At 52.4% G+C, this 10,882-nt stretch overlaps 1 protein-coding gene across 1 annotated transcript; it reads right to left on the bottom strand.

Moving 5' to 3' along the window:
- Positions 1–98: 98 nt before the first annotated feature.
- On the bottom strand, positions 99–10,571 carry ANKRD2 (ankyrin repeat domain 2). The gene is given in 10 exon segments (XM_049855248.1): positions 99–627; positions 1,428–1,526; positions 1,712–1,810; positions 2,903–3,001; positions 3,372–3,470; positions 5,189–5,296; positions 5,624–5,782; positions 6,608–6,709; positions 10,393–10,478; positions 10,481–10,571. Coding segments are annotated over 10 exon segments (1,077 nt in total). The 5' UTR covers positions 10,557–10,571; the 3' UTR covers positions 99–477.
- Positions 10,572–10,882: the final 311 nt, after the last annotated feature.

The following is a 10,882-nucleotide window of genomic DNA, read 5'->3' as shown; positions in this document are numbered from 1 at the left end:
CGCCTGCCAAGCTCTTCTCACCAAGGTTCATGTGACAGGCCTGTGCTGGCCATACACAGCCCCAGGGACAGCAATCACCAGGAGCGGTGACCAGGCTGAGCACATGGAGAAGTTGATCAGCTCAGGGTCCAACCCGGCCGTGGGAATTGGGAAAACAGGGCAGGAGCAAGGAGAAGAGACTGTGTGGCAGAGGAAGCCGCACCGGCTCAGGGGAGCCAAGGGCTACAAGTCTCCCTCGCTGCAGCCCACCCTTGCCCTCATTCTTCCTGCCTTCCTAAGTATTTCTGACACAAATGGAAACAAATGTCACCAATAGCAAAAATGACTTTTTTATTGCAGTTGCTTGCTGAGGGCTCTCGGGTCAAAGAAGAAATGCCACTTAAGCAGTGGAACGGCTGGGCCCTCAGAGTTAATTCTGAGCTGGCTCTGGGGACCGTGACCATCCGCCTGCAGGCAGGGGAGGGGCTGGACAGACCTTTACTGCACTGGCACAGGCTGGGGGGTCTCCCGCCCACTCTCGGCAGGACCCTCCAGTCCGTTCTGCTCCAACCCCTGTTCGGGGTGCTCCAGGGCATTCCGGGTGTCAGCCTGCCACAGCTGCACCAGGTCCGTGGGGGTCTTTCCTGCCTGGGGGGAGCCAAGAGGAGATCGGTTCACTGTTCAGAGTCTGTGCCAGGAGTTGGCCTCCTCTACGTCAGTGGTTCTCAACCGGGGGTGATTGACAATGTCTGAAGATATTTTGGGCTGTCACATCTGGGGGTGGGTAGGCACTACTGGCATCTGGTAGGCAGAGGCCAGGGATGCTGTAAACAGCCTACAAGGGACAAGATGGTTCCCCCACAACACAGAATTATCTGGCCCAAAATGTCCGTAGTGCCAAGGTTGAGAAACCTCCCCCAAATCTTCCTGCTTTTTCGTGAACCAGAGGGACCCCAGCGAAGAGATTGGACAATGGGACATAGGCTCCTAAGGGAACTCAAGGACCACAAGGATCCCACGTGAGGTGCTAGGAATGGTTGTGCCAACTAAGTGCTTAGGTTCCTGCCACTTCTGTCTCTGCATAATCTTGGCTGCCCTGGGCAGATGTTAGGACCCCCCTGTTGGTCTATTTGGGAGCCTTTGGGACGTCCCCTTACTGCCCCTCCTGGCTGTTTCTCTGTGCTTGCACTCTGGACACAAACAGACATGCAGAGAGAGCAGGGAAAGTGGGTGGTTGGAAGAGGACCTTACTCTTCTGGTATTGTGGTGACAGGCCAGAGCCAATGATATCTGTCCTCAGGCTGGGCTACCCTGGGGCCCAGGAAGACCCCCTCCCATGTGAGAGTGCTCTGAAGGCTGACTGAGTCTTGCTGGACCCTTTGAGCTTCCTCCACGGCCTGGACAAGCAGTGCACATTGATTCCTGAATCTGGGAAGAAGCCAACTTACCAGGTTCTTGGTCATCATGTCAGCCCCATGCAGGAGCAGCAGTTTGATGATTTTGTAGCGGTTGAGCCTCACAGCATCGTGCAGGGCAGTGTCCCCTTCCTAGAGCCAGTATGGCACTCAGCATGGCCCATATAGGCAGCAGGACAGGACCAGGGTGACGGGAGGTAGGCTAGAGCCCCTGCTCAAGAGCCAAACCCTAGAGGGAAGGACCGCTCACATGTGGGAGCCTTAGGGCTGCCCACATCCCATGGTGGGGCTGGGCAGGAGGGCACCTGGGCACTCACTCTGTCTTTGGCATTGATGTCCAGGCCCAGGGATAGAAAGTGTTCCACGATCTCCACGTGCCCCGTCCGGACTGCCACGTGCAGAGGGGTGCTCAGCAGCTGGGTGGGGAATAAGCAGAAACTGCTGGAGAGGGCCTGAACTGGGGTGCCCCTAGAGGGGCCATCCTAACTCCAGCCTAATCCCTCCCCCAAGTCCTATTGCCAAGCCTGAGCCCTGGAGGCGCAGGGAAGTGGTACAATTTTCCACTATTGCACCCAATGGTTTAACTCCAAATTTATCAAATGCTACCTCCACTGGGAAGCCTTCTATGATCTCCTTCTCACCCAGCTGCAAGGGACTGCTCACGCCTCTGTACTTCTGTTATTACAATACCAAAAACCAAACCCAAATCCGTTGCCGATGAGTCGATTCCAACTCATAGGGACCCTACAGGACAAAGTAGAAGTGCCCTGTAGGGTCTCCAAGGAGTGGCTGGTGGATTCGAACTGCTGACCTTTTGGTTGGCAGCCTGAGCTCTTAACCACTGCGCCACCAGGACTTCTTTATTATAATAGATGCCATTTATTGAGAGATGATTATGTGATGGGCATGGTAAAAACTCACAAAAGTTTGTAGTTGAATATTGGATGAATTAAATTATTTATTTACATACATTTTCTGACTAATCTACCTAAGAACTCTGCAATATAGATATTATTTCCCCCGTTTTGCAGGTACAGAATAGAGACTCCGAGGTTAAATCCCTTGTCCAAGGTTATACATGAAGGAATCAATGAACAGAAGGATAGCGAATGCATAAATAAGTGAACCAATGAATAGATTAATGGATGGACGGATGGACGAATGGACGATGGATAGATGAACAGACAGAAGAATGATGAGGGATTTCATCGATGAACAAACCTTGCATCTTTTGAATGGTCCCAAAGCCAAGATAATGATCTCTTCTTCTTCCCTCTCCTCTGCTCTCCCTGCCCCACCCCCAGATGGTGCTCCCCTAAGGTCTGCAGATGATGGCAGGGACCCATCCCTAGGGTGGTGGCCCCAGTAGTACACTACTTTAGCTTCCTTGCTTTCTAGTCATTCTAGAAACCAGACTAGCTCACCACCTTCCTGCCCCCTGTGTTTTTCTGCCCTCTGCCCCCCCAAACACACAACCACCCCAACACCTGTGAGCATTTTTGCCCCACCTTATCCCTCACATCGGTATTGGCTCCCCGGCTTTGCAGGAGTTTCACGACTTCCAAGTGGCCCCCACGGCAGGCCCAATGCATGGCTGTGCAGTCCAGCTAGAAGGGAAGGATAGGACCTAATGGCAGAGCTGCAGGGAAGAAAGTGCCCTGGGGGAAAGGGACCCCACAAAGAGGGCAGGGGGGTGTTCAGGGGAAGACACTGGGAAGGACAGGGACACTCCTGTGCATGGGCAATGGACCAAAGGGAGCAGAAGAAACCTCAGGGCTCATCTAGTCCAAACCAGTCATGCAAAAAGGACTTAGGGAGGGGATGGGGCTTGTCCAAGGTCATACAACATGCTAGAATGGGGCCAGCCCCTGAGACAGCCTGTTTGTGTCCTAGCTTGGCACAGGTTTGTGGGGAGAGGCACTATTGGTGCTAGATCCACTGCCTGTCTCCCACCCAAAACCTGCCTCTCTTGCTCACCCTGTCCTGGAAGTCCACAGTGGCCCCACTCTCCAGAAGCTTCTCCAGGATTTCCATGTGTCCTTCCAAGGAGGATCTGTGCAGTGCTGTTCGGCGGAACTGCCCCCAGAGAGGCTGTCAGGACCTGGCCTCTGCCCCAACCTGCACCCACCTCCCACCTGAGTTGAGGCCCAGGCCTTACCCCAGCTCAATTCTGACCCCTGGGCACATCCCCATGTCTGCCATGTTCTGCCAGCTCCTCCGTACTCTATACCGAGCAGGCTCGGAGGCCCCCGCTGCCCTGGGGACTCTGACATTCTCACTGTCCCTCAGGGACATCAAGCCTTTGCAGAGGCTGCTTGCTCTGCTTGGAATGCTGGCATTGCCCTCGTTCCCTTCTGCGCTTGATGAATCCCTGCTACTCTTTCAAGATGCAGCTCAAATGCCATCATCCTATTGAAACCTCTAGGCCAGAGCTGTCCTAGGCCCAGGCAGACTCTAGCTCTGGGGACAGGCCAAGTCTTGCTGGATTCTATTTCCCCTGTGTGTCTAGCGCAGGGCCTAGATGAGCAGATGCACACTGCTTACTGAGTCAAGGAAGGAATGAACTTCCTCCCCTCCCAGTACAGCCACCTTTCTCCTGTGGACTCTCGAAACACTCAGACCATAAAACCAAAAAAACCAAACCTAGTGCCGTCGAGTCGATTCCGACTCATAGCGACCCTATATAGACCCTATACTCAGACCATAGCACTTACCTTTCCTTATTCTAATTGTCTGGCTGTGTACCAGCCTCTCACTACTCTCAACCCGTGTCTTTTTCTTTTTTGTGCTCCCAGCACCTGTCCCAATGCTTGGACATGGGAGGTGCTGGGACAGACCAAATGCGTTGTCTCTAGAGTCTAATGAATGGAAAGGACATTTGGTCAAAGCCCAGAACAACGCAGACCGAAGGCGGGTCACCATCAGGTTGGTTAATCCCAGGATACGAAAACAAGAAAGCACCCACGAAAGTGAAAAGAGGTAGCTTCAGAGAAAACAAAAGAAAGTACTATATTTGATTATGAGAAACAGGAATAAAATATCCTGTCCTGTTGTCATTAGCTGCTGTTGAGTACCTGACTCATGGTGACCCCAGGCACAACAGGATCTGACCATTGTGACCCATAGGGTTTTCATTAGGTGATTTTTAGGAATGTATGTCACCAGGCCTTTCTTCCTAGTCCTCTTAGTCTGGAAGCTCCGCTAAAACCTGTTCAGCATCACAGCAACACAGGCCTCCACCAACACTCAAGTGGTGGCTGTGCTTGAAGTGCCTTGGCCTGGAATCGAACCCAGGTCTCCCGCATGGAAGGCAGGAATTCTAACACTGAACTACCACCACTGCTGCTAATATCCTATCCTAGCATGTGCTTTCTAGTTTTTTCATTCATTTAGTAAATACTTATTGATCCCCATTACACCCTCTGAGGGAAGGCCACTTTACAGAGGAGGAAACTGAGGCACAGGGAGGTGACACACCTAGCCTCAGGCTACACAGCTAGTGACAGGTAGAGATGCGAGTTGAGTCCAAATCTCCTGGTCTCAGCTCTTTTTATTTTATTCTATTCCTCTTCCTAAATAAACACGTGACATTTGTTACTCTGGAGGTGTTTCAAGTTGAAATGGGTCTAAGAAGTATTTAGATAAATTTCAAATCTTTTGAGGGGGCCCCCCGCCCGAGAGGACATCATGACTGTTCTCAAATGGCCCACAAATGGCTGACCCCAGATCTGGGCGGGGTGGGGGGTGGCAACTCTGAAAGGTAGGCAGGTACAGGGGCGGGGTGGGGGCATCACCTGATCACAGGTGTCAGCTGAACCCCCGTCTGCCAGGAACTTCTCAATGACCTTCATTTTCCCCTCCACCGCTGCTTTCAGGAATCTCTCCTCATCTATGGGGCCAGTCTGCAGGGCATAAGTCCAGTCAGTGAGGGCTGCACCCCTCATTCCCTCTCCTCCCCCTGCAGGGATCCCAGGCCCACCCTGGCTCTGCTGGACCATGCACATGTCCTCCCCAGCACAGGGGCCCATCAACAGAAAACAGTACCCATGGTAATTAGTGTTACATTGCTGAATGAATGGTCTCTTACAGCTGGTGACGGTAACTGTGACTGCCAATAGAAACTGCTCATTGGCACCTGCCTCAAGTGATGCCCAGGGCATGTGCCCTCGCCGCCCCTTCCCCTTTCCTCCCTACCCCCCATAGTTAGGCCTCTGCCCCAGGGCCCTTACAATCTCCTCAGGCTCTGGAGGTGGCTCCTGGGGGCCGGCCAGGGCTTCCCGCTTCTTCTGCTTCCGTTTTTTCCGAAGTTTGATAAGGTTCTGGATCCCGCCCACGTCAATAATCTCCCGCCGCAGGTCCAGGGATGTCTTGCGCACTCGCTCTTGGCCCTGCGTGGGGATGGCCAATCAACTCCCACAAAGGAGCACGGGAGGATTGGGGCCCCTGAGCTAAGCCTGGGGGGGAGCTGATAGGCCTTCTCAAGAGAGGAGGAACCCCGGCCTACCTCTCTGTCCCAGGACTAGGAGAAGCCAATGAGACACAACATGGACACACAGCACAGATGGGGGACAGCATCAGGGGCCAGCTGGGGAGCTGCCCCACTTCAGGGCTGCATGGGGAGTCAGATTAGAGAAACTCCAGGGCATTTCTTAGCCCAGGCGTTCAGCACAGGGTCTGAAGTCTTAGCTTTCCACAGCAATTCCTTTTTATTTTCAAAATGAAAATAATTTTTTTGTGTGCACGATCATAAATAAGTAATACACAGCTACTATAAAAAATGAGAGTGATACAGAAGCATAAAAGGTAAGAAGTAGGGGGTCTTCCTCCTCCCACAGCTATCTGCTGTTGTGGTCTGGTTTACAGGTCCAGCCCCTACAACATGTCCTATAGGATGGTCCTCCTCCTGCTCTGCTGGGACCTGTTATTTTCTCTTAATGACGTGGAAATATTTCCCCATCAGCCCACACAGGTCTCCCTGGGCCTGAGCTGGCCATCGTGTCCTTCGGTATGGCTTTCCCATCACTCAGCTTCTAAAATTTTCATAGGCATGTGGATCACCTGCGGTCTTAACATGCAGGTTCTGACTCAGCAGTTCTGGGTGGGGCCTGAGATTCTGCATTTCTGACAAGCCTCAGAACCACACCAGGAGTACTGGGGCAGGAGTAGTGGGGCCATATTGCCTGAGCACAGACACTAGGTTCTCCTGCACTTACCTTGACCTTTTGTAATGCCTGACTCTTAGCTTCTTGGTGCTTCTCATCCTCTAACACCAGCATGTCCATGGGCAACTTCTGGTGGGCAGTTCCTCGGAGCTTCTGGTGAGTGAAGGGGAGGATATGCCCAGCACCTGCTGCAGCCCCTGAGGAGACAGGCAGCTTCCCCCAAAGCCCCCATACCCACTCCAAGGAAATCCCAGGAATGCCAGGCTTGGGTCTGATGTTCCCACAAGCCTCCTGTGACCTCAGAGCCCTTTGTCCGCCCCATTCCTGACCCGTCCTGAGGGCCCTTGAAGGGGACCCCAAAATGGGGCAAGTTCCACAACTCCCCACCTCAGTCTGAACTCCAGCCCCAGCTCAAATCCCTCCCTGCGCACTGACTGTGTTGTGCCCAGGCCTAAAGAAGATTAAGGGCAACTGGAATGTTTTCATGGAATTAAATATATTTATTTTTCTGGGAAATCAATATAGAAATTAAGTTCATTTTGGGGTAGTAATGTAATATACTTGCATACCTGTATTTGTGACTTGAAAAACATATCAAGTTCAAATATATCATAATTTAATTACCAAATATATATATATATTTACTTTTTCAAACACTGGGCTCATGTTGCTTTACGTTTTTTGGCATTAAAAATTCACTTAATGAAATAACTGTGATGAGGTGATAGTTTTTTAAATGGCCTTACTTGGCAATATAAAAATCTAGCAAGTCTATGTCAGCCGCCAATTTTTTTTCTCTCCAATTTTACCGATCTCTAAAATCCTAAGGCTTGGAAGCCATTGCTCTAAGGGAAGGGAACGGATGGGAGCTAAAGCTCCTCAGCCTTCCACGTGAAGTGGACTCTAGGTATTAATCTTACTATAGTAACACAGGTTACCCTCTTTCCAAATCTCTATCCATCTGTAGCTTTGATTTTCCTGGGCTACCTCCTCGTGACCTTCTCTTCTCTAAAGGAAATGGCTCTTTGTGAAGTACTGGCACCCCATTTCCAGAGTCTCTGTGGGCGGCTTGCATTGACCTGAGCCCCGGCCTAGAGGGAGCTGAATCAAGATGGTAGCTGGGGAGGGACGGCCACGCTTTACTGAGTACTTAGCTGCCTTTCTCCTTTCTCACTGAGCTCTGATGTTATATACCCCTCAGGGTGGCTTGTACAGCTGATTTCCCTAGTCTTCATTTTGGAAACCCTGGTGACATAGTGGTTAAGAGCTACAGCTGCTAGCCAAAAGGTCAGCAGTTCGAATCCACCAGGTGCTCCTCAGAAACTCTATGGGGCAGTTCTATTCTGTCCTATAGGGTCACTATGAGTCAAAATCAACTGGACGGCAATGGGTTTGGTTTTTTTTTTTTTTTTTTTTGGTTTTCATTTTGAAGGTCCTGCTATCTACTGGGAGCCGTGGTGGCACAGTGGTTAAGCATTCAACTTCTAACCAAAAGGTTGGCAGTTCGAATCCATCAGCCACTCCTTAGAAACCCTATGAGGCAGTTCTACTTTGTCCTATAGGGTCTCTATGAGTTGGAATTGACTGGACAGCAATGGGTTTCGTTTTGGTTTTTCGGCTATCTACTGCTTTCTCCCATCCACATCTGGCTTACACATGCTGGTCCCTCCCCCCCCCCCCCCCCCCCGCCAAAACACTGCATCTTCTTCCAGGAACAAAGAATGACCTGAGGCTGTGACTACAGCTGCAGGTAGGACCTGTCTGGCCCTGATGGGGCTCCTCACAGAGCATCTAGAGGGGCAGAACTTGTGTCTTTATAATCTTGTTATCCCTCGCAGCTATGCCAGAGCCTCACACACAGTAGATGCTCAGAGAATGTTTGGTGAAATGCATGAATAGATGAGTGAGTGGATGGTGGCTGGTAGGCTCAGCGTCTCTGCCCATCCCTAGGTCGTTAGTGATGACCTGACTCAGTAAGTGCTCCACAATAGGGCCCCAACCCTGGGCTGGCCTCCAGGACCTTCTTCCTCTCCCCAAGTGGCACAAGCTGGGCAGAGGCTCTCCTCCCAGAGCCCTACTATGCCGAGGCCTGGTGGGAACAACTGGGGACTCTAATACCCACCCACGTCTTACCCCGACTCTATAACCCCTCACTTCAGGTTTGCCTTTGTGGGGGCTCAATAAATGTATATTGAATTGGATGCTATTCACTAACACAAAACTTCCACCCCTACTTCATAGACTGTTGTTCAGATGAAATGAGAGAATGACTGTAAAATGCTTAGCCCGGTGCCTGGCACACCACAGGTCGTTAGTGGGAGGCTGACACTGTGGGCCATAGCACCCTGAGAGCCCTGCAGCTCTATCTGTTCAGTGAATGAATGGATGAGGACTGCTCATGTCCCCTTGTTGAAGGTCCTGTGTCCTGTGGCAGCACTCCAGGCATAGTCTGGCAGCATGACTCACCTGCCTGACGCCACCGGCCTGAGTGCACTGGATGCCTGGAGAGCCAGGGATACCTTGGCCAGGACTCCAGCAGGCTTAGCCAAAGCCCTTCCTGACAAACCTGCTCTCCCTTCCCAGTCCTCCCTTTTCTTATCTGGAGTCCTGATTCTTACCTCTTCCTCACCACCCCCTCATTCAGCCATTGGTCTTTTTTTTTGAAGGGAGTCTCTCTCCAGATGGATTGATCTCCTCCCTCCCGTTCTGTTAGGTCCAGTCTTTCCCTCTCCAACAAGTCTTTCTCAAAGCTGTCAGAGCCGCCTTCCTAAAACAAGTCAGATGACTCCATTCTCCCTCCCTCAACATCATTTAGTGGCTCCCTACTGCCCACAGAATAAATCTTTTTTTACATGGCCCTCTCTGGTTTGTCTCTGCCTCCATTCCCAGCCTTAGCTCCAGACTTTCTCTTTCCAGACATGATTTCACTCCCCAAAACTTTAGCTGTCATTTCCTAAGCCGGAACACCCTCCTCCCTCCTGATCGCCACATACTATCCCTTAAGGTCCAGCTCAAATACCCTCCTATCCACAGAGCAGTCCTTGAGGGCCCACAGTTGGGATGATTCTCCCACCCTTGTGCTCTTTCGCTCCTGACTTGACACCTCTATCTAACTACTTCTCCACTCAGCCTTGTTTCTAAGTTGACTCTAAATCTGGCAAATGCTGGTTAAGATAAATGCTGGGCTGGTAAGAAGAAGGCAGGCTTTGGGCCTTGCTGATCCTCCCATTCATCACAGCACCCTTGGCAGAGCAGACACTAGGTCACATGTTAATTTAAAAAAGACAAGCCAGCACCCCAGGTCCCCCACTCTTTATCCCAGGGGAAATATGATCGCCCAGAGCCCCAGGCTCCAAAGGCCTCCCCAAACTAGGGCCCGTGGTCCTGGGAACAATCCATGCTCCCTTTCCCACCAACCCCTCCCTCATTCCCCATCTGTATTGTTCTTCAGTGGCCAAAACACTGAAGTTTCTCCCATTCTAGCTTCCCACACAGCAGCTGGGGCATCTCCAATTCCAGGCTTCCTGGCATCCTCAGGCAGTGCCCCAGCTGCTCCATGCTGTGCTGCCCAGCTTGTCTCCCCAAGCCCAGGTGGGTGGGCAGGTCCTCAGGGAGCCCAGCGTCGACCCCCCTTCCCACTGTACTTCAGTTTTTACGGCTAAAGCCTCAGTCACCCACCGCCCCTTGGCCAGAGCATCCTGGAGCAGGAATGGGGCCAGCTGGGCTCTTGGGAACATCTGCCCCCTCCCCACTGCAGAGCGGCAGCCAGCTCTCCCCTCCAACAGCAGAGCTGGATCTCCTCAGATCCCCCTCAGGCCCCCACTCCCTGGCCGCACCTCGCTCTCCTCCTCCTGCGCCAGCCGCTGCTCGATGAGTGCTGTGGCCTTCTGCACTGCCTCGGAGCCCTCCATGGTGCCGTCCCCAACTCTGTGGGCTGCGGAGCTGCAGGGGCTTTATAGGACAGAGCACCCACCCCCGCCCGGCTGGGTGCTTTTGCCATGAGCTCACTGGCCCAATTCTCCACCTGCCTCCCCCACCTGTCACCTTCACCCCGGGCAGCCCCAGGGAGACGGGACAGCTGCCCCCACCACCCATGGCCTATTGGGGCAGTAAAGTACAGAACCCCAAGAGCAGAGGCTGCAGGAAGGAGCTAGTCCAGCCTCTGTCATGTGTGTTGGGGCCCAGCTGGACCTTAACCAGGGCCACTGGGCTGCACAAGGGGCCTGCTGGCTGCCCTGCCTGGGATGGCAGTGCTACCTGCCAGGTGCCTGAAAACTCTGACAAACCAGTGTCAGTGAGGGGGCCTGAAAGCCAAATGTGGGGACC

The sequence above is a fragment of the Elephas maximus genome, chromosome 16, assembly GCF_024166365.1.
Source record: "Elephas maximus indicus isolate mEleMax1 chromosome 16, mEleMax1 primary haplotype, whole genome shotgun sequence".
NCBI classification, from domain to species: domain Eukaryota; kingdom Metazoa; phylum Chordata; class Mammalia; order Proboscidea; family Elephantidae; genus Elephas; species Elephas maximus.
Note: the sequence above shows the minus strand (reverse complement) of the source record. Positions and strands in the feature narration are given on the sequence as shown.